General features: G+C 37.0%; 3 protein-coding genes, 1 long non-coding RNA gene and 1 other non-coding gene across 8 annotated transcripts; 2 read left to right on the forward strand and 3 right to left on the reverse strand.

Moving 5' to 3' along the window:
• Window positions 1–254: 254 nt before the first annotated feature.
• LOC113701395 (AP2-like ethylene-responsive transcription factor AIL6) lies at window positions 255–5,603 on the reverse strand. Its single transcript, XM_027222022.2, has 9 exons — window positions 4,882–5,603; window positions 3,892–4,384; window positions 3,513–3,595; window positions 1,989–1,997; window positions 1,799–1,887; window positions 1,604–1,677; window positions 1,443–1,493; window positions 1,181–1,257; window positions 255–1,027 (listed from the first exon to the last, which is right to left on the reverse strand). The coding sequence occupies exons 1-9, from the start codon at window positions 5,042–5,044 to the stop codon at window positions 579–581; spliced, it is 1,488 nt and encodes a 495-aa protein (XP_027077823.1). The 5' UTR covers window positions 5,045–5,603; the 3' UTR covers window positions 255–578.
• A 3,850-nt stretch (window positions 5,604–9,453) lies between these two features.
• On the forward strand, window positions 9,454–10,245 carry LOC140011022 (uncharacterized). Its single transcript, XR_011818250.1, has 2 exons — window positions 9,454–9,765; window positions 9,892–10,245. It is a non-coding gene; the product is annotated as an uncharacterized lncRNA (long non-coding RNA).
• A 4,347-nt stretch (window positions 10,246–14,592) lies between these two features.
• On the reverse strand, window positions 14,593–14,665 carry TRNAA-CGC (transfer RNA alanine (anticodon CGC)). Its single transcript has one exon. It is a non-coding gene; the product is annotated as a tRNA-Ala (tRNA).
• Window positions 14,666–15,697: 1,032 nt separating this feature from the next.
• LOC113701001 (putative U-box domain-containing protein 50) lies at window positions 15,698–19,822 on the forward strand. 4 transcript variants are annotated; one of them, XM_072059653.1, is made up of 9 exons: window positions 15,699–15,890; window positions 16,046–16,265; window positions 16,409–16,521; window positions 16,628–16,755; window positions 16,874–17,288; window positions 17,725–17,865; window positions 17,937–18,476; window positions 18,580–19,287; window positions 19,438–19,822. In XM_072059653.1, exons 2-9 carry the CDS (start codon window positions 16,097–16,099, stop codon window positions 19,630–19,632), a joined length of 2,409 nt encoding a protein of 802 aa, XP_071915754.1. In that variant the 5' UTR covers window positions 15,699–15,890; window positions 16,046–16,096; the 3' UTR covers window positions 19,633–19,822. The 4 variants fall into 4 exon arrangements, with proteins under 4 accessions (XP_071915755.1, XP_071915754.1, XP_027077239.1 ...); XM_027221438.2 differs by having other exon boundaries at window positions 15,699–16,265; XM_072059654.1 differs by lacking the exon at window positions 17,725–17,865 and having other exon boundaries at window positions 15,698–16,265.
• Window positions 19,823–20,022: 200 nt separating this feature from the next.
• On the reverse strand, window positions 20,023–25,877 carry LOC113702205 (nucleobase-ascorbate transporter 11). Its single transcript, XM_027223275.2, has 10 exons — window positions 25,061–25,877; window positions 24,214–24,311; window positions 23,935–24,105; window positions 23,704–23,804; window positions 23,280–23,415; window positions 23,048–23,098; window positions 22,508–22,795; window positions 21,911–22,145; window positions 21,154–21,434; window positions 20,023–20,542 (listed from the first exon to the last, which is right to left on the reverse strand). Exons 1-10 carry the CDS (start codon window positions 25,728–25,730, stop codon window positions 20,300–20,302), a joined length of 2,274 nt encoding a protein of 757 aa, XP_027079076.1. The 5' UTR covers window positions 25,731–25,877; the 3' UTR covers window positions 20,023–20,299.
• Window positions 25,878–26,306: the final 429 nt, after the last annotated feature.

Consider the following 26,306-nt stretch of genomic DNA (forward strand, 5'->3'; position numbering starts at 1 on the left):
AGTGATTTGGCAACATATTGTCCGCGCCATTGCCTTTAAAGGGCCAAACAACTCGGCCGTCAAGGAGACAAAAGCAATCTTTCGACATGTTTGTATGATTTTCATTAGCAACGGGCCAGATAACTCGGTGGTCAAGGAGACAAAAGCAGTCCATAAAATTTCCGACATGTTTGTATGATTTTCATATTTTGTTAGTTCTGGACCGTTCAGCAAAACTGATTTGATACAGGAGGAGCTACTCAAAAACATGGAAATCTGGGGAAGTCAAAATTTTTCCACAACGAGTGCTCCAATACCGCCATTAAACCAGCAACAGCAAGGTCTGATTCAGCTGTCAAAGATAATTACAAGTTTTAACTTCTTCTACCTAGAAAACTAAACCTTTATCCGTCGATTCATTCATACGAGCACATATCCCAGCCATGCCATGGTTAAATCTATGCTAATATGTCTTAGAGGTAGGGTCAGACGAGAAGGGTCAGCTTTAAGATAAATACCAGGGACGACAGCTAATAGAGCTAAGAACATTAGGAGGTTCATAGAATTACGCCGAAAGCGTAAACCAGCTTGTGATTATGTCAATAGGACTGGTGAGGCCAGAGGAAAAACTCAGCCGATGATGGGAGTAGAGGCACTGGAGTGATCATGGAGATAGGGCCAGTAGTATCAGGAGTACCAGCAGTATTATTGGAGCTGATTTGGTGGAATAGATTGTGATGATAATAAGGTGGTGGGGTGTTATCAAATGGCACTCCGCAAGGAACTGAAGAAATTGGCTGAAATGCAGCAAAGTTGATAGTGTTGCTGCCGTTGCTGCTGCATTGAGTCTGCTGATCATTGCTGATGGATGGTTTCTGTTCAGATTCCAGAGAGAGTTTCAAGCGCTTTGCCGCACCACCAATGGGAAGAGCACTCTTCATGATTGCTTCAACGTCATATCGGTTCATCTCAAAGTTAGTCACTGCATTCATCCCCCTAAACTTGATTGCTGCTATGTCATATGCCTCTGCAGCTTCCTCCTCAGTAGCTGCCACCCAAAAAAATAAAGTTAATATTTGGCGACAAAGTCGATAATAATAATGTTACCAAGTAGTATAATGAAGTAACAAAGTGAAACAGCAAGACAAGAACCTTACTTAGTCATTTGAAAAAAACAAAATGTTAAGCCTAATATACTTACCAAATGTCCCAAGATACAAATCTTTGTTCCCTGCAACGCGACCTATCCTAGCTTGCCAGCGACCCTGTTGATGATGCCTGGAGAAGAAGAAAAAAATACAGATGAATACACAAATCAATCAGCGCTAAAGGTAACAGTTTAATTCCACTAATAGCAATTGAATCATTTCAGCCGCGGTTGATTACTATTGCTAACTATGAAGAGAAAATACGATACCAAAACAATCAAGACAGTTATAGTTGTTGCTAAACAGGCTTCTAACCTTGTTACGCCCCGGTATATGGATGCTCCGCGGGAGAAACCACTACTTTTTCTGAAATTATATCAGAAATTTGTATGAGAATTCTACAATTACATAGAATAATAAGTATCCCAAACTTCAAAGCCGATTGTAAGGCAAAAAGGGATTAATTAGGCAAATACCTTCTCAGTGAGGCAATGAACTCTTGTTTGGTGACATGCTTCATTTCCTCGAGTTCTTTGCTATAGTTGGAAACCTGTTTGAAATATACAGTCCAGTTTAAAAATTAGTTCAGTTGAAGAGTAATTCATGCATGCAACTACAGGGTAAACGGGATTATTAGATATTTGGAAAAGGCAAAAAGGCATGGTATATACAGGGAAATTGGTGGTGGCAGTGGGACCCCAGTATTTTAGGGCTGCTAAGTCATAAGCTCTTGCTGCCTTTTCTTCCTTGTCATATCCACCTGCATATTTTGGTAGATTCTCCATAAACAATTCAAAAAGACGCAAACTTTGAAACATGGGTCTCAAAGAAAAATGGTTGTAAGCTGGGAAAATCACTTACCCAAGTAAACTGCAGGGGAAAAAAAAATTCCACATTTTCAGGCACAGCCAGGAATCAAAAGGCCATTCCATGCCAAAAAAAAGATAAAAACATCAGCACTACAGACAGAAGATGGTCAAAATATCTCAGCCATAAAAAATATATATATAGATTACTCGTAGAAAAAGGAAAAGCAGATAAAGAAACTCAGTTGCATGCGCATTGAAGCCTTTATTATCCCAAGTCTGTACCGAAAGAGCAAGATCAGTACTAGTACAATTTACGTCCTATATATATTCCCCCCAAAAAAGTCACTATGACATGTCCCAATTCCGCACCACTTCGATCAGTCCTCTTCTTTCTCAAAAGTCACTACCAAAATTTTAAACCATTAAAGCTCTTCTCAAATCCTGTTCCGTAATGTGAATTCAATTATTACTACAATTGTCTGTAAACCAGAATCAAACCCGTTTAGTCACAATTCATGCTTACTCACGAATAATAAAGCTTTTTTATTAGCAGTCAAAAAAAAAACACCAAGAAAGAGTACGAACAAACACCAAGAAAGAGCCAAAATCTCAGTAATATATGAAGGAGCAGATATCAATTATGCCTTCAAGTTCGAACCCTTTTCAGCAAATGTATGCTAATTAATTAAACCCACTGGAAAAACTGATATTAAAATAATCAAGGGGTGGTGTGAATCCGGGAAAAATGGTGGGCAGTGCATTCAACTTTCATGTGGGCTAGTATGGGGGATAGAACTTAGAAGGGCAAGGGCAATAGGAACAGGAAGGATGACAAGACTTGGTCAAACCAATTGAGAGTCACTGGCCCAGAGAAAGAGAGCCGGGGGGGGGGGGGGGGAGGGGGAAGAAAAGCAAAAGCTAACTATAAAGCAAACTGATAGAATTCAGAGGCTCAGATAATAGTGTTCAGACTAGCTGAGGTATGTAGACAACCTGGGGTGTGGTCAGATAGATTAGATAGAGAAGACCATAACAAAGAATTTTATGCACAAGAGATTGAATAAACCGGACAAAATTTTGAATCAAATAACCACCGGTGGAAGAAAGAATTGCAAGCTGTCCTGTACAGGAGAAGATCAGAACAAAACAAATCCTTGCCCATATGAACAAAATGGCGGCCCATCTGATCATATCAATGAACGAAAAAAGAAAAAGAAAATACTACAGCAGCAGCAGCGGTACTAGACACTAGTAGTAGTATTAGACTATTTACTTCTCCTTCATAGTCCACCATGCCAAGTACAAGTTTGTACAATTCATATGCCATCACTCACTCAATCAATCATCATAAAAGTTCTGAATGGAAAGAAAGCAAGAGAAATGTACTCCTATTGCTCTCCCTCCACACCTGAGTCCTGACCCCTCAGTTAATGTGATTTTCACTTGCATGCAACCTTCTTATCAGTCATTTATTCATTCCCCAGAGCCTTATGCATTCGAATCACAAAAATGAAAAATATTCCTATGGCCTTGTCCTTGCAAAAAAATTAAAAAGAAAAAAAAATCCTGGCATTACCTTGACGCCCTTTTCTGGCTTGGCCCTCCCTCCTACAGCTGTTATCCCAGAGATGCGCTTCGTATCTTCCTGTCCATCTGTGTCTGGTATCATCGAAACCAAAATTAGCCCATTTTCACAGCCTCAAAGATAATCAAATCCCGTTTATCATTTTCCCCCCCTTTTTTTAACAAAAGAACACTTTAATTAAATACGCTTTTCACTTTGCTCAAAACCCAAAAAAAAAAATCCATAAGACAGTGACCGAACTATAGAAAAGCCTGAAAAGAAATTCATAAAACTGAAAACCCAGTTGGGATTAGTCATTTTCACTGGTGATTAGACCCAAAAAAATTTAAAATATGATATTTTGAGGGAAAAGAAAAGAATATAGTATTACCTAGTAACGCCTCTATAGATTGAAGTCCTTTGACCGAAAGTATCAGTAATTTTCTTACAACTCTGGGAATCAACAGCGACAATGGCTTTCTGATCAGGAGGGTTCTGGGCATTCACACCCAAAGACAGAGCTCCGGTGGGGCACTGGGGATAGGCCAACTCGGTGCCCGACTCAATAGACTGGCCGGTGAACTCAGCACACATGACTTGGGTTCTCGCCACAGAGGCCGAGTCATCAACCTCTGAGCCCGAGTTAGTCGAAAAGGCCTGAAACCCAGTTATGTTTTTGAGATCTTGATGGTGATGATCGTTGAAGTAAGCTGCTGCTGCAGCAGAAGCCGAGATATGAGTCAAGGACGAGTCTTGAGTCTCAGTTGAGTCACCACCTAGAAAATCTTCTAGCTTTGGTGGTGCCTGATTTTGGTCTAGAAAGGTGGTATAAACATTCATGTTGCTTTGTTCTGTGACTTCTTCAGGCTTTGCGTTTTGCCACCCTGCAAAAAAATTGTCACACCAAAAATAGTATAGTGAATATATGCTGCTAAAGATAATACAGTACAACTTGATCCGAGCTGTTAATAAGCTGAAATACGTGAAAGGGGTGTTTTTGGTGTAAGGCAAAAAATTTGTTCGGTCAGAAAAAATGGGGCAGAAAAAGTTTCAACAAAATCAACTCATGACTCATGAGAGGTTGTACAAATAAGGTACCATTTGGATTTAAAGAAGAGGTATGGAGATTTTTTGAAAAAAAAAAAAAAAAATTCTCCAGTAACGGAAAAAGTATGACGCAATTGCATAATCTTGTCTTTTAGCAATATTTTCTTCTATGGTTGTCTCAGCAACCAAACAGAAGATTGAGCTGTTGACGATGCACACTTAGGTCAGATTTTGAGATTAAATTTCTTTCTTTTTCCTTTTCAGGGCAACAAAAAAAGGGTTTTGAAGTCTGAACAAAGAAAATGAGGTAATGTGTAGTTTGTAGTTTTTGTACCATTGGTGTAGAAGTGATCGGAGTAGTAGTAATGTTGCTGAGAATCAGCATCAAAAGGAGCGAGTTTCATGGTGGACTGAAGCATCTGAGGTTGAGAAGCAGAAGAGCTCAGCATTTCCATTGAGGAGAGTGAAAATGATAGCCAGTTATTTTCTGGTGCCATTTTATATATATTCCTCCCCTTGCCTTCTCGTGCCTCAAAGTTGGTTTTTTTCAAATCTTCAACTAGTATGTGCTACTCACAACTCGCTACCAGAAAAACTCGAAAAAGAAACTTGCACAAATTGAAGTTTATTAGCCATTTGATGATAAAGACCCCATATCATGGACCAAAGCAGAATGTGATGAGAAAAGCAAATCTATATGCTCGTTAAAGAATGTAGTTTTGGAGTGTAAGTTGCTTCGAGGACTAAAAGAGGTCTTAAAACACTAAAAAAAAGTAGCACATGCAAAGTGAAGAAGAAGAAGGAGAAGAAGAAGAGGTAGATGGAGCTAGAGAGACCACACAAGTTGAAGCAGTAGTAGAAGTATATATATTAAAAGGATTGAAGGGGTTGTTTAGTTTCTTGTTTGCAGATGAAAGCTTCTTCTTTTTTTTTTCCGTTTTTTGGGAGTGTTTGAAGGAGAAAATGGGAGCTAGCTGGGGAAAGAGAGGAGAAGAGAAGAAGGTTGAAATGAGCAGGTGGAAGAATATAATGGGAGCAAAGAGCGGCTTCATCTGCCATCCGGCGGAAACTTAGAGGGATACTTTGAGGGGGCTTTTTAATTCTTTTAAGATTTTTTTTTGTTTTGAAATTTTGTCTGGTTTTGTATGGAGAAGAAAAGTGGGGGAGGAGAAAGATTAGTAAGTAGTAGATTACAACTATTTGATTTTAGTATTTTTTTGGGGGGTGAATATAAAAATCTAAAATTTACTTGGGGGTTTAAAAAAATATTAGTAAAAATAAGTGAGCAGTGACTTTTGGCTCTGCGGAGAAGAAATTTTGTCTGCGAACAAGGTCGCGAAAGATCCGGGCTGGCGGACAATTTCATTTCGTTTTTTCTTTCCTCTTCTTTATTTATTTTGGACACTTCTTTCTTTCTTTCTTTTTCTTTTAACTTAAAAAAATGTAAGAAGAAAACCTTTTCAATTCTTTTTTCCTTTGTTTAATTTTACCTTGTCAGGAAGGAAAGAAAATTTTCTCTCCTGTTTTCTTTTTTTTTTTTGTCCTCTTTTTTTGACTCTGCAGGATGGCCCTAATTCTCACACTTGTCTTCCATGCCGTGGAATCTGTGTGTGTTTCGATATGAGTATGCATTCTACACTTTGTCAGTGCTGATTTTACCGTTTACGTTTTATTTGTTTATTATTCTTTGACAAGTCTTGAAGACACCGTTTTCTTTTTCTAATTTTCAAATCGACATTTCAGAGCTTGTTGGAATTGCTATTTTATAAAAAATATATATATTTTCTAACAATTTGATACATGTAAAATAAAAATGTACTCGTAAAAAATGTAAAAATTTTTTGAAAAAAAAATGACAATCCGAGTAAGAGTTTATGTATATAGTACTAATTTATAATTTTATTTAGCGGGCATAAAACAAGTCCTCCTCCCAATATTAGATTTAAAAAAAAAACATATGCCTTAAAAATTGCTTCTCTTAATTTTATTACTTTGTTTATAGCAGCAAAAATAATGCAAAGATGATAAAAATGAATCTTCGTACATATGGGTATTTTCTAACTCAAAATTTAGAAAGACATAAACTGGAGTTAGGGGCATTTCCTTTTTTTACTTATTCGTATTTCTTTATACATTCAAAACAATAATATGCTACAAATGTTTCTTTTATTACACAATAATAACTGCTCAAAGAATAATTTTGACAGAAATACAATTGCGCCAAACAAAACAGGTATCAAGAATGCATTTCTCTCTAGTTGATGACGGTCAAAGCCACGAAAGTTTTAGCTAGTCCCTTAGACAACGACCTTTGCTGTTTGGTTTCTCCAAAAAAAAAATCTCAAATCACACCAACTCACACAAATCAAAATAGAATAGTATAGTAATTTGGGATGAATTGAAAACTTTAATGTGTAAATTGTCAAAAATAAAATTTGAGAGAGGATGAAATGATATTTCATAAACTTAGAATGTGTAGTATCTAAAATAAAAAATTTAGCATACAAAACTGAGAATCGTTCGATGATAGATCGTTATTTAATTTTGTTTTAGTGAAAGAATATTTTTCTTTCGAAATTCTTTTCTTTTGTTACTTTTCAATATTCAAAATCCAAATAAAACACCTAAAACAAAAGAAATTTTCTTCACCGTGATTTAGTGGATGCTTCATTGAGGATGAACAAATCACGCGAAATATTGGAGGGGCTTCAAAAAATTTTAAACTTTCTCGTGTACCACGTTTTTTAACCAGACAAGGAAAAATTATATATGATCCCCGTTTATTTGGATGCTTCGTTGAAGGTGAACAAATCATGCCCAGGGCAGGACAGGCTGTGAAAACTTTTCAACTTTCTCAAGTACCACAATTTTTGTTGATAAAACGTCGTAATTTCATTAAAATCTGTATTAATATCAGAAGTTACATTCTTAAATAACAGATTTGAAAAATAAATACTAATACATATTTGCAGAACAGATAAAAATTACACTGTAAAACTTTAAAAATTATCATTTAAGACTGAACATATATTTTTTTTTCTGCAGTTAGTCCTCTTTTTGTCATTTCAAAATAGAATTGCATGCTTGCAAACTGCATTTGTACGAATTGAATATCTATTTGCTAATAATAGACAATACTTATCCCTTCGAGTGTGCTAAACTGCAGATTATCATCTTCTGATGACTCGTATGTCCAGAAATGGTGCAACATACTTTAATGCTAATGGGATTCCACTGTATTTGCTTCCTTGCTAAAAGGAAAAAAAAAAAAAAAGAGTGGTAAATTTAGGAATCAGCACCTTTTTACTAAAAAAATAAAATAAAAAACTCAATAATGGCTCTAGAAAGAAAAGCAATTCTAGGTGCGAAAAATGGAGAGCCAGGGGAGAACAGAAGCCCCAAAAAACAGGAAACAGTAAACCAGATACTCAGGAAATGTTCCATTTATCGCAAAATTGAGGGAGCTCCAGGTTTTTTTTTCAATAGCCTGAATCAGACTTTTGTTGTTTTATAAACCTAATCCCAGAATTAACCTCAAAAGCCGGCAACTCTTGAGGCAATCCCAGGGACTTATATCCCAACCCAAACCCAACCCCAACCCCGATGTGGGACAAATGTACCTATAGGGGGGACCTGCTGCTAAGTGGGATACTACCACCCAATACCCTTTCAACCCTGAGGCAATTTGTCTTTTTTCAACAGCCTGAATCAGACTTTTGTTGTTTTATAAACCTAATCCCAGGGAGCTCCAGGTTTTAAGGGGGGGAAATGATGGCAAATTATAACTAGAACTAGAATCCCTATTCCTTCCGCTCAGCCCTCTCCCTGCAAATACATCTGTATGCTTTCCATGAATGCCACATCGAGACCGGTAACACCTACTCCGCTACGCTACGCAGCCTGTACTCTTACTCTACGTAACGTAGAGCCGTAGACCAGCCTTGGAAAAGTTCCTCTTTCTATTAAATTCACGTTATACTTTTCAAATCAAATCCATACGTACTATTGTGGTAGTACTACGTCGTACGTGTTGCGGATTATGGGAGTGGATATTTGGACTTTGGGAAGAGAGGATCTACAATCACCTAATAAGAGGTTCGTTGGATCATGAAAAAAGCTTGGCTGAAATTGTAAATAGTGGAGGGGAGGACTTTACAATAACTGAAGTGCGAATGATTTTCTTGTCTCTAGTTTAAAATTATGTAAAATATAAATTTATATTTATTTTAAACTCAATTCAGTTCGATTGAAATCAAATTGAGTTCGATTAGGATTGATTTGATCGAGTTCAACTAGCTCGAAACTTGAATTCAAGTATTGTATTACTCAGATTCGATTCGACTCAATTACACTCTTAATTGCAATTTACGAAGCATAGATGATTTGAGCATCTTAGGTTAGTTCTAGTGTATTTTATAATGTGCACTGTATGTTGGTATAATAGAGTTGAATAAAAAGTATTTTGGTGTATTTTGAAATTAGTTGTATAAAAAGTACAATGAAATGAGTATATCCCAAACATATAGAAGTATAATCAATAAGAATTTAAGGTGTTTGATCCAATATGCATTGTCAACTTTCTTTTGTTTAGGGTGTAAACGAGTCGGATTGAGTTTGAAATTGAGACTAATACTCAAGCTCAACTCCAGCTAAAATTCTTTCGTACGAGTTTGTTGAGAGCTCTCAAACTTTGACTTCTAACTCAATTCAGTTTTAGTTTATTCAAGTTTGATTGAACGTAGCTAAGTCGAACATGAGTGATGTAATTCAATATTTTTAAAACAATGGTAGATAAAATAAATATTTCATAATAACAAATATGCAAAAAAAAATAAAAAATAACATGTATACATACAAATAATTAAATTAATCTCACCGAGCCCTTAAATTATTCAAACCGCTCAAACTTAGATGATTGAATTCAATAAATGCAAAAATTCATGGCTCAGAGTATGGATTGAGCAATCTCGTGAATAGCTTTGTTTGCACTTGCAGTACACCGACTCGGAGGCGGTGGGAGTTTATAACGTTTGGTCACTTGATCAAAATCAAAACATCATCGGAGTTTTGTAATCGGAGAGAGGCTGAGAGCAGAGAATGAAAAGTTTTGGACGCAAAGAGGACGGATGCATGTAGGGCTCAACACGTAAGCAAGTTTGATTTGTTGAAACGGCGGTGTAATCAGCTACGCGTACTCTACCACTGGTCTAGCGTCCAGGTGTGGAACCAGGAAAAGTAGTTTTGGATCTTTGGCACCGCAGTTTCTTTCTCTCTTTCTTTCTTTGTTTTTTCTCTTTTAATTAATTCTGTTTGCTTTGTTTGTTTGTTTTCGCTTCTTACTCAGCGGCAGTATTAGATAGCCTACGGTGGGATATTGATGGACAGACACAGGACATAGGGCCCACGTGACATCGCGCGCGACGTGGCCTCTCGGGTGTTTCATTGAAAGGGACACTTTGTTTGACCTTGACTCTACAAAACAAACTACTCTTGCCATTTGAGTATCTAATATATGTTTTTTTGTCAAAAAAAAAAAAAAAAGTTATCAAATGATTGTATTTGGACAGGAGATTATTTGAAATATTTGATGTACTATTATTTTTGTGATCTAATGTATTGAGATAAAATGATGATTGAAAAAAAATGATTAAAATACGTGTTTGTGATACTAGTAAATAATATTTTTTTTTACAAATAACATGATGTCCAACTACGCTTATTTGGATGGATCATTATTTGACCAAAAAAAATTACTAAATCATAAAACGCATTTGTTAATTTTTAATTAATTTTTTATCACATCACCGTAGTTTTATATTATCAAAACTAATTTTTTGTGAATCAGAATCGATTACTTAACATGTCTAGGAGTCGGTCCAAAATCAATAAAAGAGTTTCATGTGAATATACAAAGAATTCAAGTCCCACCTAAATAATAAATAGAAGCAAGTGGGATTCTATTGGCATACCAAATGAAGTTTTTGTATATCCGCGCGAAATTCTCTTTTTAATCCTAAATTAACTACTAAACATGTCAAATAGTTAATCATCAAGAACTTAAAATTAATTGAAGGATGCACAAATTGTTAGGACATCAAAGATTATTTAGTGAATAAATTTAGAGTTGAAGGGGTTCTTTTTTCTTTTTACTTCCCTCATTTCGAGCAAAGATTCAATAAAAGGACTTCCAAGGAGGGGGTCTACCAAATGATTAAAGTATTATTTCTAAGTTTGAATTTTAATGATAAGAAAATCTTCATATGCCACTAGTCATGTTTAAAGATCTTGAGCTCCCACCACTCTCAGCCAAGCTAAACTAGAGTTCTTTAATTTGGAATATGCCGGCTATTGAACTGTTGTTGTAACTATTGCATATTATTTATTAAGAAAGAATAATCGAAGTCTACGGATCAAGAGAAATCTCAGTACTATATTGAGATGCGGGTGCAACTGACCAAATCTTTTTTGTTCTTTGTAATTCGACTTTGAAATAACAAAGCTATGTGCAAGATATAATGAACTTAAAAGCCAAACATTTGATAGCCGAATTGTATAATCTTGAACTGATGATGCCAGTTAAATAATTCACCACCACCAAAAGTCATCATTTTCATATCAGTCAATTTGTTATCCTCCCTCTCTACAACCAGAAACCACATATGATATAACATCCCAACCAAGAACTCTCCTTTCTTCCTGCAACTAATCAACTTTTGTCCAGGCCATTGGAGGGGGGGATGCACGTAACTTGAAATCTGCTGCTGCCGCTCGCAGAAGAGATGTTTATTAGCTCAACAGGTGAGGGGGGGTGGGGGGGGGACCTAATTTGCAGGAGAAGGGATCACAGATCACCTGATTCAAAGAAGCCAAAGAGAGACTTGTTAATTAATTGAATTCAAGAAACAAATATTAATCGGGATCCATGTAAATATGGTCAGTATTCGTGCTCTTTACCCCCCCTCGGGTTTGAGGATCCAGCCGACCCTGCCGGACCAACTTGCACCTTTTGCGTTCATATGGTTTCCAACCCCAAGTTTTAGTTTCCAAGCTTTGCTGGCCATGGACTATATAGTAATAATCTGCCTAGCCAGCTGACTCGTTACCTTTCATCCCTGCTTAAACGCCATGTGACATCACACGTGCTGGTCTAAAACTAGTGAGGGTTTGGATCAAAGACAAGCAAGTTGCCCAAAAAGTGAAACAAAAAAAAAAAAAAAACTTGAAAGTATATCTATAAATTATATATAATTCATAGTTTCTTCGTACTGTTATAAGTACTGCATAAGCAAAAGGTTGTGAATGTATATACGCTTTCTTGGCACCGGTAAGGTTCCTTGCATGCATGCATGCTTTCTTCCTTTAATTTGATGATGATGGAAGTAGCGAGCATCATTTATGAATTAGGTGGTTGGTTTGTTACGTGGTATGGTAGAGTTTCCTATCGTAGTTTATAATTTTATCGACGGACTCTTGAGTAGCTAGTGGCGCGATATTAAAATGGTATTGGCCATGATTTGGTATGGAGTTCCAAGAACGTAGTATTAAAAATTGAACTTGATCTCGAAATCTTTTTTGGACTTCATTTTATAGACTAATGGAATCGAGCATGAATCGTGTCTAGTTTTCAGTTAATGGCCTGCAGTTCTCCATTATGAATGGCATTTTGTACTCTTATAGTTTTCAGAATTGGTTTGAATTTGACACGCATAAAGTCGAGAGTTTCTATGTAAATATTTGTAATTATTTGAGTCGAGTCCGCAAGAGCTCGTTTCAATTAAACTCAATAGACATAATCAAATTAAATTTGAATACAATCTCAATTCGTTAAAACAAACAAATAAATTTCAACTCTGAAGCCTCTGAGTCGAATACGAACTCATAATTTCTCATAAAATCACAAAATAAATAAAAATCCATAGTTAGGCTACTTCTTGTTCGCATCAATATATACCTCTTCCTCTATGAACTCCCTATATATGAAAACAAATTGTGATACATGGTGGTATAAAATTAAAAAGGTCTTGCATAAGCGAACTAGTTCTTGTGTAGCTCAACACTACCAAATCACGCATGTGCCATTCTATCTATGTTCATCAAAACAAAACATTCAACAAAAGATAATGAACAAAGAATTTACAAACCAGATAGAAGAGATTCGTCCAAGTTTTCTAAGCACTAAATGAGATAAAAGTCCAACAGACTCTCACCTACACAGATATGCATGCTCAGAGCAAAGCAAACTCTGATTTGAGAGATCATGGAAGAAAACCAAGCATAATCGAATCTTTGATTTTGGATAAAACCCCATTTGGACTAATGTCTGAATGAAATCTATCTAGCTGTAATCCGGAACCAAAAAAAAAAAAAATCAAGCATTTAAAAAAAGGAAAACGAGTGGATTTAATCCCATGTGGAGGAAATGTACCACCTTAATTAGAAAAAATATCATAAACTCTAGTAACATGCAAAGCACGAAACCTTATCAATTTCATCTGCTAGGGGGTCAAATTAAAAACTATAACAACAAGAATTTGATGTGCGGTGTGGATTTGATGATCTTGATCAAGTGGATCCTCCTTCTCCTCCTCCTCCTCCTCCTCATCATCATCATCGTCGTTCTTATCCTAAGGTTCTTAGGTCTAATCTAGTAACTACCTTTTTTAATTATTGTTTAATCATAAAATTATGCTACTAGAAATGATTTTAGGTCCATAGGCTCGTGCAATGCAATCACCCTCTCTCCCGCTCTTTTGACCTTTGACCAGAAGGCACGTGCGCGGCATCTTTTGACTCAAATACTCTCGAGGATTCCGGGGGGGAACACGCACGTGCACTTTCTGCTGTCTGGCATAAAATAATTAATAATAATGCCGTATTAGCATTAATTAGAGATTAGTGGTGGCCTTCTTAGTAATTAGTATTTGGGATTCTCTCTCGTGTACAGAATAATGGTACACGCATCATTATAAATCTCTTCCTCCACGTAGGTAGCAGGAGACAGAACTTAAATTCGATCATCATACTATGGGTCCCACTTACCACGCTTGATTGTGCTAATTGATAGATTTTTTTTGATCAAATCATATGATGATGATCATGATGATAACAAAAGCTTCACTAGTTTTGCCTTTTCTATCTCAGTTCTTTTGAAATTCTTGGAGACCACTTTTGTCAAAAAGAACTGGTAGTAATTTGTGGTCGTGATTAAATACCAGCGGAAGCGTGGGAGAAGGTGTGTCCTAGATTTAGCTAAACCATCTTTATTAGTATTTGTTTTCTAATTTGTCGGTAAAATGATATTCGAGTAAGGGAAGAAGTATCCTAAATGTAGCTCAAACCATCTTGATTCTTGTTTTCTAGTTTGTTGGTGAGATGACATTCTATTCTAACTCGTTCCATAATTTATCGGTGGACCGGAATGACGAACGTGTTTGGATAGTGATTTATTTGTAAAAAAAAAAAAAAAAAAATCTCTTTTATTGTATCACAAACACACATTTTTTAATCAATCTTTTTATCGTCCTTAAAATTGAGGAAGCAGAAACATTTTCCTGGATCAAAGCCGGCAACATATATTTGGTTTTTGCTTTAAAAACATATTTTCTTGTTACTTGTTTCCATTTTCAAAGAGCTTGTGGTCAAGAGAGGCTATTCGATTTTTTTCCTTGACAGATTCAAGATTTAAATCATGTGCCAACTAGCCGAGGATAGAAAGGGTGTGGGAAAGCATGAAATTTTTTTTAAAAAAAAAAACAAAAACAAAAAATCAAAGCACTTGAGTTAGTGCGTGTAGAATGTTGGCTTTCATGAGAAAATTTTCAATCTCAATGCTTGATTCTGTTCTTATAAATTATCATGGGCCTAACCTCTTAGACACATGCCAAATGGATCCGCTACCGCTTCCTTGGATTTATTTGATGATATAAAGGCCAAGCAAGCCCAAACTTCTGTCTCGACTCTCGATGTTCTGGCTAAAGTCTAAAATCTAAATACCCAAAAGCCTTTTGAAAGCATTTCCGCCTGAAAAAGGAAATAAATCAGAGAATGGAGGTGCGGGGAATCGAACCCCGTGCCTCTCGCATGCGAAGCGAGCGCTCTACCATATGAGCTACACCCCCAAGGCAATGGGTGTTGAAACGATTAATAACTTAAAAATCTATCGTTAAAACGATTAACTAACCCTTTTTTTTAAGGGTAACAATTAAGCAACTTGAAAGTAGCTACTTATTCTAGGATGGAAACCTTTGTACACCTAATTGTGTTTGATCCAATATAAATCAAGCGGTAACATGTTCTCAATCGAGATGTTTTTCAAGAATAATTACCACTCAGTAGATGGTATTGATACTGTACAATGGAGAAAAATTAAGCCATATTGTTTCTGGAGACAAATACCCAGAAAAAGGGAAAAAAAGAAAAGAAAAGGAAGGAAGGAAAGAAAGTATTAGGTTACTAGCAGACTCATATGGAGAACTGTATATACTCTTAGATTGTACTACTGATAATCACGTACAGATGTATTACGATATCTGACTTACTGTCTGTCATTTTTTGCAAAGCTGGATTGTTAAACGCGTGATTATGTCATTTTTGATAAGGTTACAAGTTTGATTAGCCATAAAATTGTCTATTAGTGTGTTAATTGTGGCAAAAATTCAACAAACTTTGTCATTTTTATCTATTTCTCCACCATCAGTCTGGGAGAATATCCTAGGATACTCAAAATTTGAAAGCGGCATAGTTTTTGAATGCAGGATTTTTTTGTATACCAAGTTTTGGAACGCAGGATTCTTGAATAGACCATGTCTAGTTGAAACTTTCTTCAGATATTGATATTGAAATGTAGGATTCATATGGTGCAACATCCACCTTTAAAGAAGATATTGATATCTGGTTTGGACATCAAACCCGATTTAGTTTCATCCACACCACCAAAAATCACAAAAATATATAATAACCGGTTTACTCGATTTTGCCCTAGCTTTTACCCCTTTAATTTTGTCAATTTTGATTGATTTCTTACTACAAAATTAGACCAAATTAGTGTGCAATCAACGGAAAATTCCTTCGCATTAGTAAGCTAGCTTTGTAAGGTAAGCAAGGAATTATTACAGGGAATACATATATGCATAAAGGACACTAATGTCTGTCTAATGAACCGAAGCTTGCCTTTGCCATCACCGTAACAGCTGAGCAGATAAAAGTCCAAAATTGGCCGTCTTGCCAGCCCATAAACTAATAAAAAGCACCCTTTGAAACTAAGCATGTTAATGATTTCACCCTTTTTGACAAAATTCAAGAATCAGCAGCGATTAGCAACCCCTCTTTTCCATTTTCTTTACGGTAAATTTTCACACCTGACGCTCTCCTCCTGAACATGGTTCTCGATTTGGTAGCTAATATAAAATATTGGCTCGAGTCACTTTTCCTATGTAATCCCTCTAGCCAAACTTAGTTCATTTAATATCTATCTAACAAAGTTTGGTTGTTGCCCCAAGTATATATATGTACTCGTGAGGCTCCAACCTGTGAATGAATGAAGCTGAGAAATGGAAACTGATCAGCCTGCAGAGAGGATTTTTGTAGCCATTGGAACAGACTTGAATGATGGTTTTGCCACTCTAGAATGGGTACTAAAGAAGTGGAATTCTCATCCAATCAAAATAGTCATTCTCTTTTCAGATAATTACATCTGCAGAGACTACGTTTTCACCCCAAGTAAGCTATCTGAAAAACCTCATTTCCTAATAATTTTCTTTTTTTTCCCCTAAATTTTTTGGGTTTGTGTCACGTTTCCTTGATGAATTCTTAATTTTCTCCCCGCAGTACTCAATTACTAACTTGGGATTTTCTTTTTCCAGTTGGAAAGATTCCTGCCAGCTCTGTACGTGAAGAGAAGCTGAAAGTTCTTGAGAAGTCTGAGGAAGCAAAGTCTGATAAGATTCTATCCAAATATATAGCTTTCTGTGGCAAGGTCTGGTAGTACTTTTAATGCTAGCTTTAACGAAAGTCAGCCTACATTAAATGCAAAAGTATCTGAGCCTAGAAATTGCCTGATTTCTTGTTGGTTTTTTTCACAGGTCAAGGCTGAGGGTCTCAGAATCGACAGATATGAAGAACCAATCCATAAAGTTGTACTGGGATTGATAACAGGTCTTCCCATAACCAAATTAGTCATGGCCTTTTCTTTGTTGAGGCCCTTATCATGGTGTGCACATTTTTTACTTTTTCTATTTCCTTTTCGAAGGTTGAGGTATTTTTGTTGATCAGTATCTGCTTATTAGCGGTTGATTAGTTTGCCATTTTCTTGAATGATTATTTTGTAGGAAATCGAGAAGTGCCATGAATGCATCATTTTATCTCCAGTCGAAAAAGCCCAATTTCTGTGAGTTGTTTGTGATTTTTAATGGGAAATTAGTATACCTTAAAGAAGAAACTAATGAAGGATTCATAGAGGATGATCGAGGAGTTATTGTTGCAAGGATAAAAGAAAGGCCTAGTTTTAAGGGCTGGATAGGGAAATTTTTCCCTGAAAATGCCAATGGAAAAAATCATTGTGAATCACCTTCTTCTTCGTCAGCTAGCAATGGTGGTACGCCTGATCAGTGGGAAAAGTACGGTGAAGAGATTGAAAAATATTTCAATGAATTGTCATCTTCAATTGCAAATGAAGGAAATAGTGAGGAGGCAAATGACACCTCCATCAGTATTTCACCGGAGCTGAATATGGCGGAAAACATGGTAACGACAAAATTGATATTCTTTACAGAATTCTGTGGCTTTGATTAGTTTGAAGCACATGTAGATATGTGTTTGTTCATCATGTTCCCTCAACTTTCTTGTACCAAGAAAAGTGTCTTCCTTATCTACTCCAACTTTTGACTTTTCTTGTATATGACGATAGTGATAAGATGTGAAATGTCCTTCGTTTGTTCTTGGATATTCTACTTAGTGATAATCAATATTCTACTTAGTGATAATCAAGGCCGTCCCCTAGCAACCAAATCCCACTATTGAGTTGGTGACTCTAGGCATTATGGTTTAGCATACTTTTTCATACATATATACATATATATATATATATATATAGCTATCTTGGGTATATGAACTACTTGTTTTCAGCTTTAAGGGATTGGTCCATCCATAAGAAACGCTCACATATTGGCAAAATTTTTAGGCAGCAGCAGAGAAAATTGAGATTCTTAAGATAAAAATTCGTGACACTCAAGAATCAATTCAATCAAATAAAGAAGAAGCCAGGGCCAATGCAGAAAAATGTGCAAAAGCCAAATGGGCCATTGGTTTGTGTACTGCTCGGGTAAGGAATGTTTTAAAGTCTCAATATTCATCAACATCATTCACGAAACCTGATTGTTTTTCATGTTGTAGACTAATGACCTTGAAGCTCGGATTCACGAGGAGATCGCAAAAAGGATGGATTTACAGAAAGATTTGGACAGCACAAAGGAAGAGCTCTTCGAAATTCAGAGTGAAGTTGAGGAAAAGAGGAACAAACTAAACCCAATCCTAGAACTCCAGCGCGAGCTTTCAAACAAACTCCAATTATCTACATTGGCTAAATCACGCGTTGAAAGCCAGCTAGAGAAGGCAGTGCGTAATAGAGCTGAGATGGTTCAGGAAATAGAGGAGCTAAGACGGCAAAGAGATGTTTTGCAGCGTAGAATCGAGTTTTGCAAAGAAAAAGATGCCATAGGAATGGCTAACAGGTTGAATGACTTGTGCTTTGATTATAGGAAGTTCACTGCTGCAGAAATTAGAGCAGCCACCGATGATTTTTCAGAATGTTTGAGGTTGAAATCAGCAGCAGATTGGACAAATGTGTATAGAGGACGAGTTAACCGAACAACAGTTGCAATCAAGCTCTCTAACTCAGATGCAGCGCTCTCTCAAGATACTTTCCTGGAAAAGGTGAGTCTTAATACCATCTATGGACTAATGGTACTCAATTTTGAAGAACGTTTTCTCTTCTACGAAAAGTTCAACACAAAATTTGAGCATTCACGTTATGCAGGTGAAGCTTCTCGGCCACATTCGTCATCCTCATATTCTCAGCATGATAGGATTCTGCACAGAGCCAAAATGCATCGTCTTTGAGTACATGCACAATGGCTGCTTAAGAGACATCTTATTCTCAAGCCACGGGGGAAGAAACCATGGTTTAAATTGGCACGCTCGGATACGTGTTGCAGCTGAAGTTTGCATGGGACTAAGCTTTCTTCACAAGGCCAAGCCAAAGCCCCTAGTTCACGGAAACCTCAATCCTTCCAAAATCCTCCTTGATAGAAACAATGTTGCCAGGATTCATGGTTTTAAACCTTGTCCGTGCAATGATGCATCTGGCATGAGAGCAGATATTCGAGCTTTCGGTACCTTGCTTTTACAACTTCTTACCGGAAGGAATTGGGCAAGGGTTGGCGAAGAGGCAATAATGGTGGATAGTGCTTCACTTACTGAGGCCTTGGATAAAATGGCTGGACCTTGGCCATTGGACTTGGCCATGGAACTCGGTGGAATAGCAAGCTGCTGCCTTGCCATAGATGAAAGCCTAGACAAGGAATTTAGCAGCAAATCTCTGATGAGAAGGATAGAGAGGGTGAGGGAAAATGCTGACGAGCTATTGGCTAATGGAGAGTGTTTGCTGGCTGCTGATGGAGATTCAAGCACAGAAGTGTCAGTGGAAAGTAACGTGCCTAGTGTTTTCTACTGCCCCATATATCAGGTAAACACACAAATCCCGCTACCAGTTATGCTCTGATATGAAGATACGAAACGAACCGTACCATCCATGGATGGCAAGGGTGTTTGTTCTAATCAAGAGGTTATTATCATACCAAACTAATATATATTCATCTGTCTCTCTCGTGTGAAGGATATCATGAAGAATCCGCATATAGCAGCCGATGGATTTTCTTATGAGCTTGAAGCCATAGAGGAATGGCTAAGAACAGGTCATGACACATCACCAATGACAAACTTAAGGCTCAAGCACAAGCAACTCACCCCTAATCATACTCTTCGTTCACTGATCCAGGACTGGCACAATAAAAGATCCATTCCTTATTAAATCAAAGAGATGGCAGTAAAGTGTAATCTTATATGTTATAACAGGATATATGCAGTAAATCGTTTTTTGTACTTGTGAACTTGTACTAAATCGAAAGTTTCCCAGGCATACTGGCACCGTGGTGTGCTTTGAAAGAATTTAGGGTTTAAGATTGCCACAAATGCAACACAAACTCATTATTATACCTGAATCTTTATTCTTGATGCATTATTTCTGCACCAGAGGGCAACCAATTCAAGCAAACCCAAACTATAGAAGTTAAGATGTGAAGCTTTTGAACCGGAAACCTTTCCTACGTGACAACTATATAATCATCAATCAAGCAGGCTTGTATGAGATATCAACAATGACAACACGAGAAGAAAATAGCTCATGCAATGAAATCTCCCCTTCTGCACAAGAAAATTGAGTATTGACCTCACATGAAGCAATTCATAAATGGGTTTATACCTAACAGAACAGCAAATGTATCTATAATCACCCCTTCTACATATGAAAACTGACTGTTGAGGTGACATGTATTACTTTGTGTTTTCATTGAACTAACAAACACAGCCTGTTGCTATACTTTCAGCAAAGAAAAAATGGCTTCTGAATAAGATAAAAGAATATGTGCATGTATCTATAACCTATCTGTACTGCTTCTCTACACTTGGCACAACCTAGACTATGGTTCCCAACGGTGCAAAGAGCATCCCAAACATTTTGCCCAGCGGAAAAACCGTGCAACCTTACTTGGAGGGGTATAATCTGAAAGTGAAGATGGATCTGTCATTATGTCATCGGTCCTTGACCATAGGTACACCCCTCGTTCCTGCCGGCTACCTGGGACTGTGTTGTCCAATACAAATGCTACCACAAGTGTTACCACCATGTTCAGTGACAGAAGAGCATTGAAGGCGAAATCAAACTGACAAAAAAACAAAGAAACATTATCAGGCGCCATTTCTTAATGAAATAGAAGCTAAGAGTACTCATGCATGGTAAATAGGAGAACTTGGATAAATAAATATATGTACATGTCAGCAGGTCAAATTTGCACGTAGCACTTGGTACAAGTAATTACGCATTCAAACAACAGACTCTTCATGTTTGCATGTAGTGTTTGGTGTTGTAAATTTTCACTTATTCTGTCTACTGATGATTCTTTGTCAGAATCAACTGCAAACAAAACCTCTGTTGCATAACCAGGAAACGACAAAAATAAGAAAAATCCAGATAAACAAATGAAAGAACAAAAGAGAGCTTATAGAAGTCCCCGCTCTTTCTGATTCCAGTTGTATCAACTCAAAAACATTCATCTAGAAGCCTACATTTTATACTTTAGTTAATAGGCAAAACTTCCTCAAACGATATTTCTGTCTGAACCTCATTAAGGAATGGAAAGATCTAAGCCCTGGAACTTCACTCAGGGGAGGAAAAGATCTCCTAGAACTTGACGTCAAAATCAAAAGGCCTTGCATCCAGACGACATCCAGGGGAAGTCGGATGGGATGAATGAAAGAAAAATTGGTTACTTACATCTGCACTACCAGTGTGGACTGGTCCATCAGAAGCTGCTGAATAAGGAATAAGATAGCTAGGTAGTATCAGGCTGGACTCAGGCTGATACTGCTGAACGTATGCTGGAATGGACAAGCCAAGGAACAGTGAAGCACCAACTATCATTATGTTACGAAAACTAGCTGTCTGAGTATATTGCAACGTCGAGAGACCTAATGCCACAATCAGAGCCCATGTGAAGCACAATATGGCAGCTGCCAAAGCAAGTGGAATAGATGCAAGAATAGCACCCACTTTTCCTGAGAAGGCAAGTTGAGAAATGAATAAGTTATACAATCAATTATCATTGCTGATGGTGATTAAAGGTTCTTTATAGCATTAGAGACAGAGAGAGAGAAGTGCCAAATTTAGTGAAAATCTTTTCAGCCAAGTATAATGCTTGATAATTTATTCCAGGAACCAGGTAAACATAAATGTCATAAGTCAAAAAGCTAGTGTCATCTTGTGACATTTGAAAAGTACTTCATAGCAAATGCATTGTACTCTGAACAATTTAGTACATCCATCCTACGTAATTTTAATGGCAAGGTTATCAATTTAAGCAGTTGTTTTAGAGAGTAAGACATGATTTTGCATCAAAACACCATAACCGAATTTTACCGATTGGAAAAGTAATTCAACAGACCATCTACTAGTGCATGGTAAGAATCATACTAATAATAAACCAAATGGCCTAGGATTTTGGAAGAAATAAAATAGTAGACAAGTATTGTACCTATGAACGAGAAGAAGATCATGAAAAGTGCTCCAAATACCACAGCCCTTCTGTTAGCAACCTTGGTTACAGAAATAGTGTGCAGATTTTCTGTCAAGGTTGTTGATCCAGTCCCTGAGCCCCAAAGCCCGGCCAGTAAACTACAAAAACCTTCCAAACCAATAGCCCTACTCACAATACCAGGAGTTGGAGGCTTCAGGTTAATTACCACAGATGCAGAGTGATATGTCCCAACCTGTAGTTTTGCAGTTGCTTCATTAGTTCAACTGTCGGAACAAAAATCCAGTTCCAGGAATATATCTTTTCCTTTTTTTCTGGTCATTGGTTGGTTGGGTGGAAGCGGAGTAGGGTAATTTTGCCTTGAGCCAAGGATATATGATTTTGGTGCTAAAACACTTTTTAGTGGATTTATGAACTATATGTACCATAGAGGTTGTTCTGCCACAAAAAGTTTTGGTTGGACAGCTAAAACCAAAGCAAATGTTCTTCTTATTCTCATTATGCAAATCACTTTCTGCAAGATGCAGATCAATCAATTCTTGGCAAAAGTTATTATTATAGCACTGGATGTATGTCTACAAGAAAAAAAATATTTACCGAGTCAACTGATGCAACCAGTGACACAAAGACCATTATGATTGATGTCCTCATACGGAAGATAGGAATACCCCACTGCAGGGGATAAGGGATCCTAACCCAAGCAGCAGTTCTCATAGCATTCGAAACATCTGTTCTGCAATGTTTCATTGTGTATGCATGCTTTCTGCAGGCATCTATTAGGATGTTGGAACTTGGTATGTCAGGGTCACAACCTTTGAAATTATATGCTCCACCAGCTGTAAGAAAGAAAGCATATGCCCATATAATTATAGCACTCAAGGGAACCTGCATTTCAGATGACAGAATAACACTTCAGCAGAGGGAAGAGTTGCTAAACCCATCATAACATTAGCAAAAGGCAACTTTATGAAACTAATCCAAGTGTTTTTTTTTTTTTTGTATATCTTGCAAAATTGTAGTACACTAATTCCTCTTCCAGATGATAGAGCCAAGAAGAATAGGATTAGGTGGATCACATGGATCAGACGAGTAAATGATTACATACATTTATTTAGCACCTGAGGAGAACATACTTACTGCATATATTCGAAACACCTTGTGTCCAAAAATGGATATCCCACGAAGGTACTGCAACCATTAGTGTATGAAAATGAGATGAAATTCACTTAATTTTTTCCTCTTTCAATATCTTCTTTTTCAAGAGGCATAAACAATAATTAAGCAGAATTGAACTTGGAGAATTCAAATGTACCATCATAAACGGTAAAAATCTAGCTTAGCTAAAGCTTTATCTAAGGAGGTTGCTTACCAAGGTAAAAATGAGAACTAAGACTATCTGGGGGAGACTAATTTCCACGCAAGAACCAGCTTGGGGAAAGCCATAGCTAAAAAATGCTAAGCCCACTGCAGCTACAGTTGGTGCAACCACAACTGGGTTTATTAATCTGCAAGAATTTTTTGGTTAATATAATGTCACAATAATTAACCCTGTGAGATCTCCAAAACAAGTTAAGCTCAAATGAAGAAAAATGTGGAAACTTGTTTTTTATTTTCTTCCTTTTATTTTGGGAAAGTTGATAGATTACCGAAAAAGGACACATAAGATACTTTGCGTGATAATCTACTTGGTGGTTATCATAAATCTATGGTTGCCAGAGTAGCACTACGGAAAATCGGGGTGGACAATCTAATACTGCTTCTAACTGCAATTTGTTAGAAGTACCTTAGATTACCTTAAAAGGTAGGACATCAAACCACTGAAACCCAAGATGCTCTGACAAATTGAACCAACAATTATGGCCCCTTGTATTTCCCTCATTATGTGCCTAAATCTCTGTGCACAAGAAATAAAACATTCAATATCCATACTAGAAGTAGACTTAAAAGAGCAGATGAGACAAGTCAATCATGGATCTAAATTACATGAGGATATTCTAACCAAATTCAAGCTTAAATAGACTTACATGTTCAGTAAGGTTTCGATATTCTCGAGAATTCATAATAGCTAATGCGGGTGCAAGATACACAAATGAACTCCCTTGAACCAATGGGAGCCGCGTTCCAAGGAATGAATTAAGTATCGTGGTAATGCCAGAGACTAGCAGCATTGTGGAAATTACAGTAGCAGTATCCTTCTGTAATTCATTCAACCAAAAAGGAAAAAAAGTCAGTGATAACTGCTAATACAAGTACCTGTTTTGAAAATGATATTGAAAACAAAAAGGAAAACAAGAAACTCTTACGTCAGATCCACCCATAATAGGTACGATAATCAATGGAATGAATATGAGTGAACCAGCCAACGACAAGAAGTGTTGCAGCCCATAATATATAAGTGGTACTGTTTGAGGTTGAAGTGAAGAATTATACAAGAGAAGTTAGTTAAAATTTCCAGAAATGTCAGCAAGGACAATGCAAATGGAGAATTTCTAATCCATGCTCATTGAATTAGAGTAAAAGCTACCAGATCTGCATTTTCAATGTTACCATCAAAAAGGTTTCAGAATAAAATACCAAAAGAGATCAAGAAATATCACCAGTTTTTTTTTTATAGCATTAATAATGGTGACAAGACTGGCAAGCAAACTAAAGGATGCATCACTAGGTTTCTCAAAGCACTAAGCAGAACGGTAACCCCATTTGCTGCTAGGAAGGGTGAACATTGCAGACTCAGGATAATTGGACGACTATTGACTGTTATTTGCCATATCCTTAAATGATTTTGGTCAAGTGACTGATTCCCAGCTCTAGAGAAAAAACAAATTTGTGGTGAGATGGCTAAAGCAAAGGCAATGAGCATGCCCTAAAGGGCTTGCAGTCTATGAAGTCACTGCTTAGTCTCAGAGTCGACTAATAAAATTGGCATAAAAGGAATATTAAGCTACACAAATTATTATCTTTCTGCCATGCTTGTCATAGAGATATCCCAAGTTAAGACGAAGTTGTTAACTCCATATCAAACTCAAAGGCAGTAAATACTCAAAAATAAAAAAGTAAATTAGAGAATGAGTGACTGGGAACAATCAATCACTGCAACTGCTCATTAAGCTACAAGAGATAGATTGTATACTAGGACAAAAGCATACTAACCAAAACCGGGATTTTCTCTTAGCCCACACTTCATTTTAGGTGATCGATGCCATCCTCCATAACTTGGATCTTCACCATCAGGATTTCCCAGGAATCCCATTTCTCCATCCCCTTCTCCATCCTCTTTTTTCAGCTCAGTAACTTGAGCTGCTGGCTGAACTCCATTCCCATTCCCATTCCCAGCAACAGCCACATTGGCATTACCATTTCCAGCACCATTTAAACCATCTCTTCTCTCCTCATTTTTAGGCTCAAGACCAGCTCTATTCCTCTGATTCTCATCTCTAATTTCTCCATCCCTTTCATTCCTATTCCTCCCATTTCCAACCCTTAAATCCTGCTCAATTTCCACTCCTCTATTCCTTGTCCTCCCCAGAATAGGATCAATCTCAATCTTTGGTGATAAAGATTCCTTTTTCTCAATAACCTTTTCCAAATCCAACTTCTCACTCTCATTTTCAACATTCCTCCCACTCACACTTCCCCTATCAGTCTCCCCAGAAAAAGTAGACACAAAACCAGTCTTCTTAGCCCAAGATCTTAGCTCTCTGGGATCATAAAAATTCTTTCTTGGCATAAAGGGCTCAATATTTGGTAAAACAGACCCCAGCTTGAGACCCTTTTGTTTATCCACCTTCTCACCGGTTTCTGAGCTCGACCCACCTTCCATATCTACTTTTCCTCAAATGGGTCGCACTTGGAACAAGCCAAAGAATGAAGAATAGTATGAAAAGATTGGTCCTTTAATACATTAGCGAGAAGAAGAATAAGAAGAAGAGAGATATAGAGTAAAAGTAAAGGAAGAACAGAGGCGTGGTTAATGAAGACATTAGTAAGAATTTATGAGTGAAGAAGGCGTCATTGTGGTTAGTCATGATGGCGTAGTTGACGGTGACAGCTGACGGGAGTGGGGAGCTACTGAGTGAAGAATAGTTGAGAGTGAAGGCATCTATCCATCTTCTCATCGGTTGTTGTCTTTTTCGCCGCTTGCCGCTCTCCGGCACCTATCGAAAGTTTCTGACTTTACAGCTTTTGCATATCAAATTACATAAATGCCCTTCTGCAACATTTGGAATATATTACCAATGTGTTTGATAAAATATTATTTGAAATATTTTATTTAAATTAATTACTGTAAAATATTTTTGTATGTGTGATGTGTGTGTGAAATAAAAAAATTTAATAAGAAAAAAAATTGATTAAAAATTATGTTTATAATACAAGTAAAGTAATATTTGACATAATT

The sequence above is a fragment of the Coffea arabica genome, chromosome 7e (assembly GCF_036785885.1).
Source record: "Coffea arabica cultivar ET-39 chromosome 7e, Coffea Arabica ET-39 HiFi, whole genome shotgun sequence".
Taxonomy (NCBI): Eukaryota; Viridiplantae; Streptophyta; class Magnoliopsida; order Gentianales; family Rubiaceae; genus Coffea; species Coffea arabica.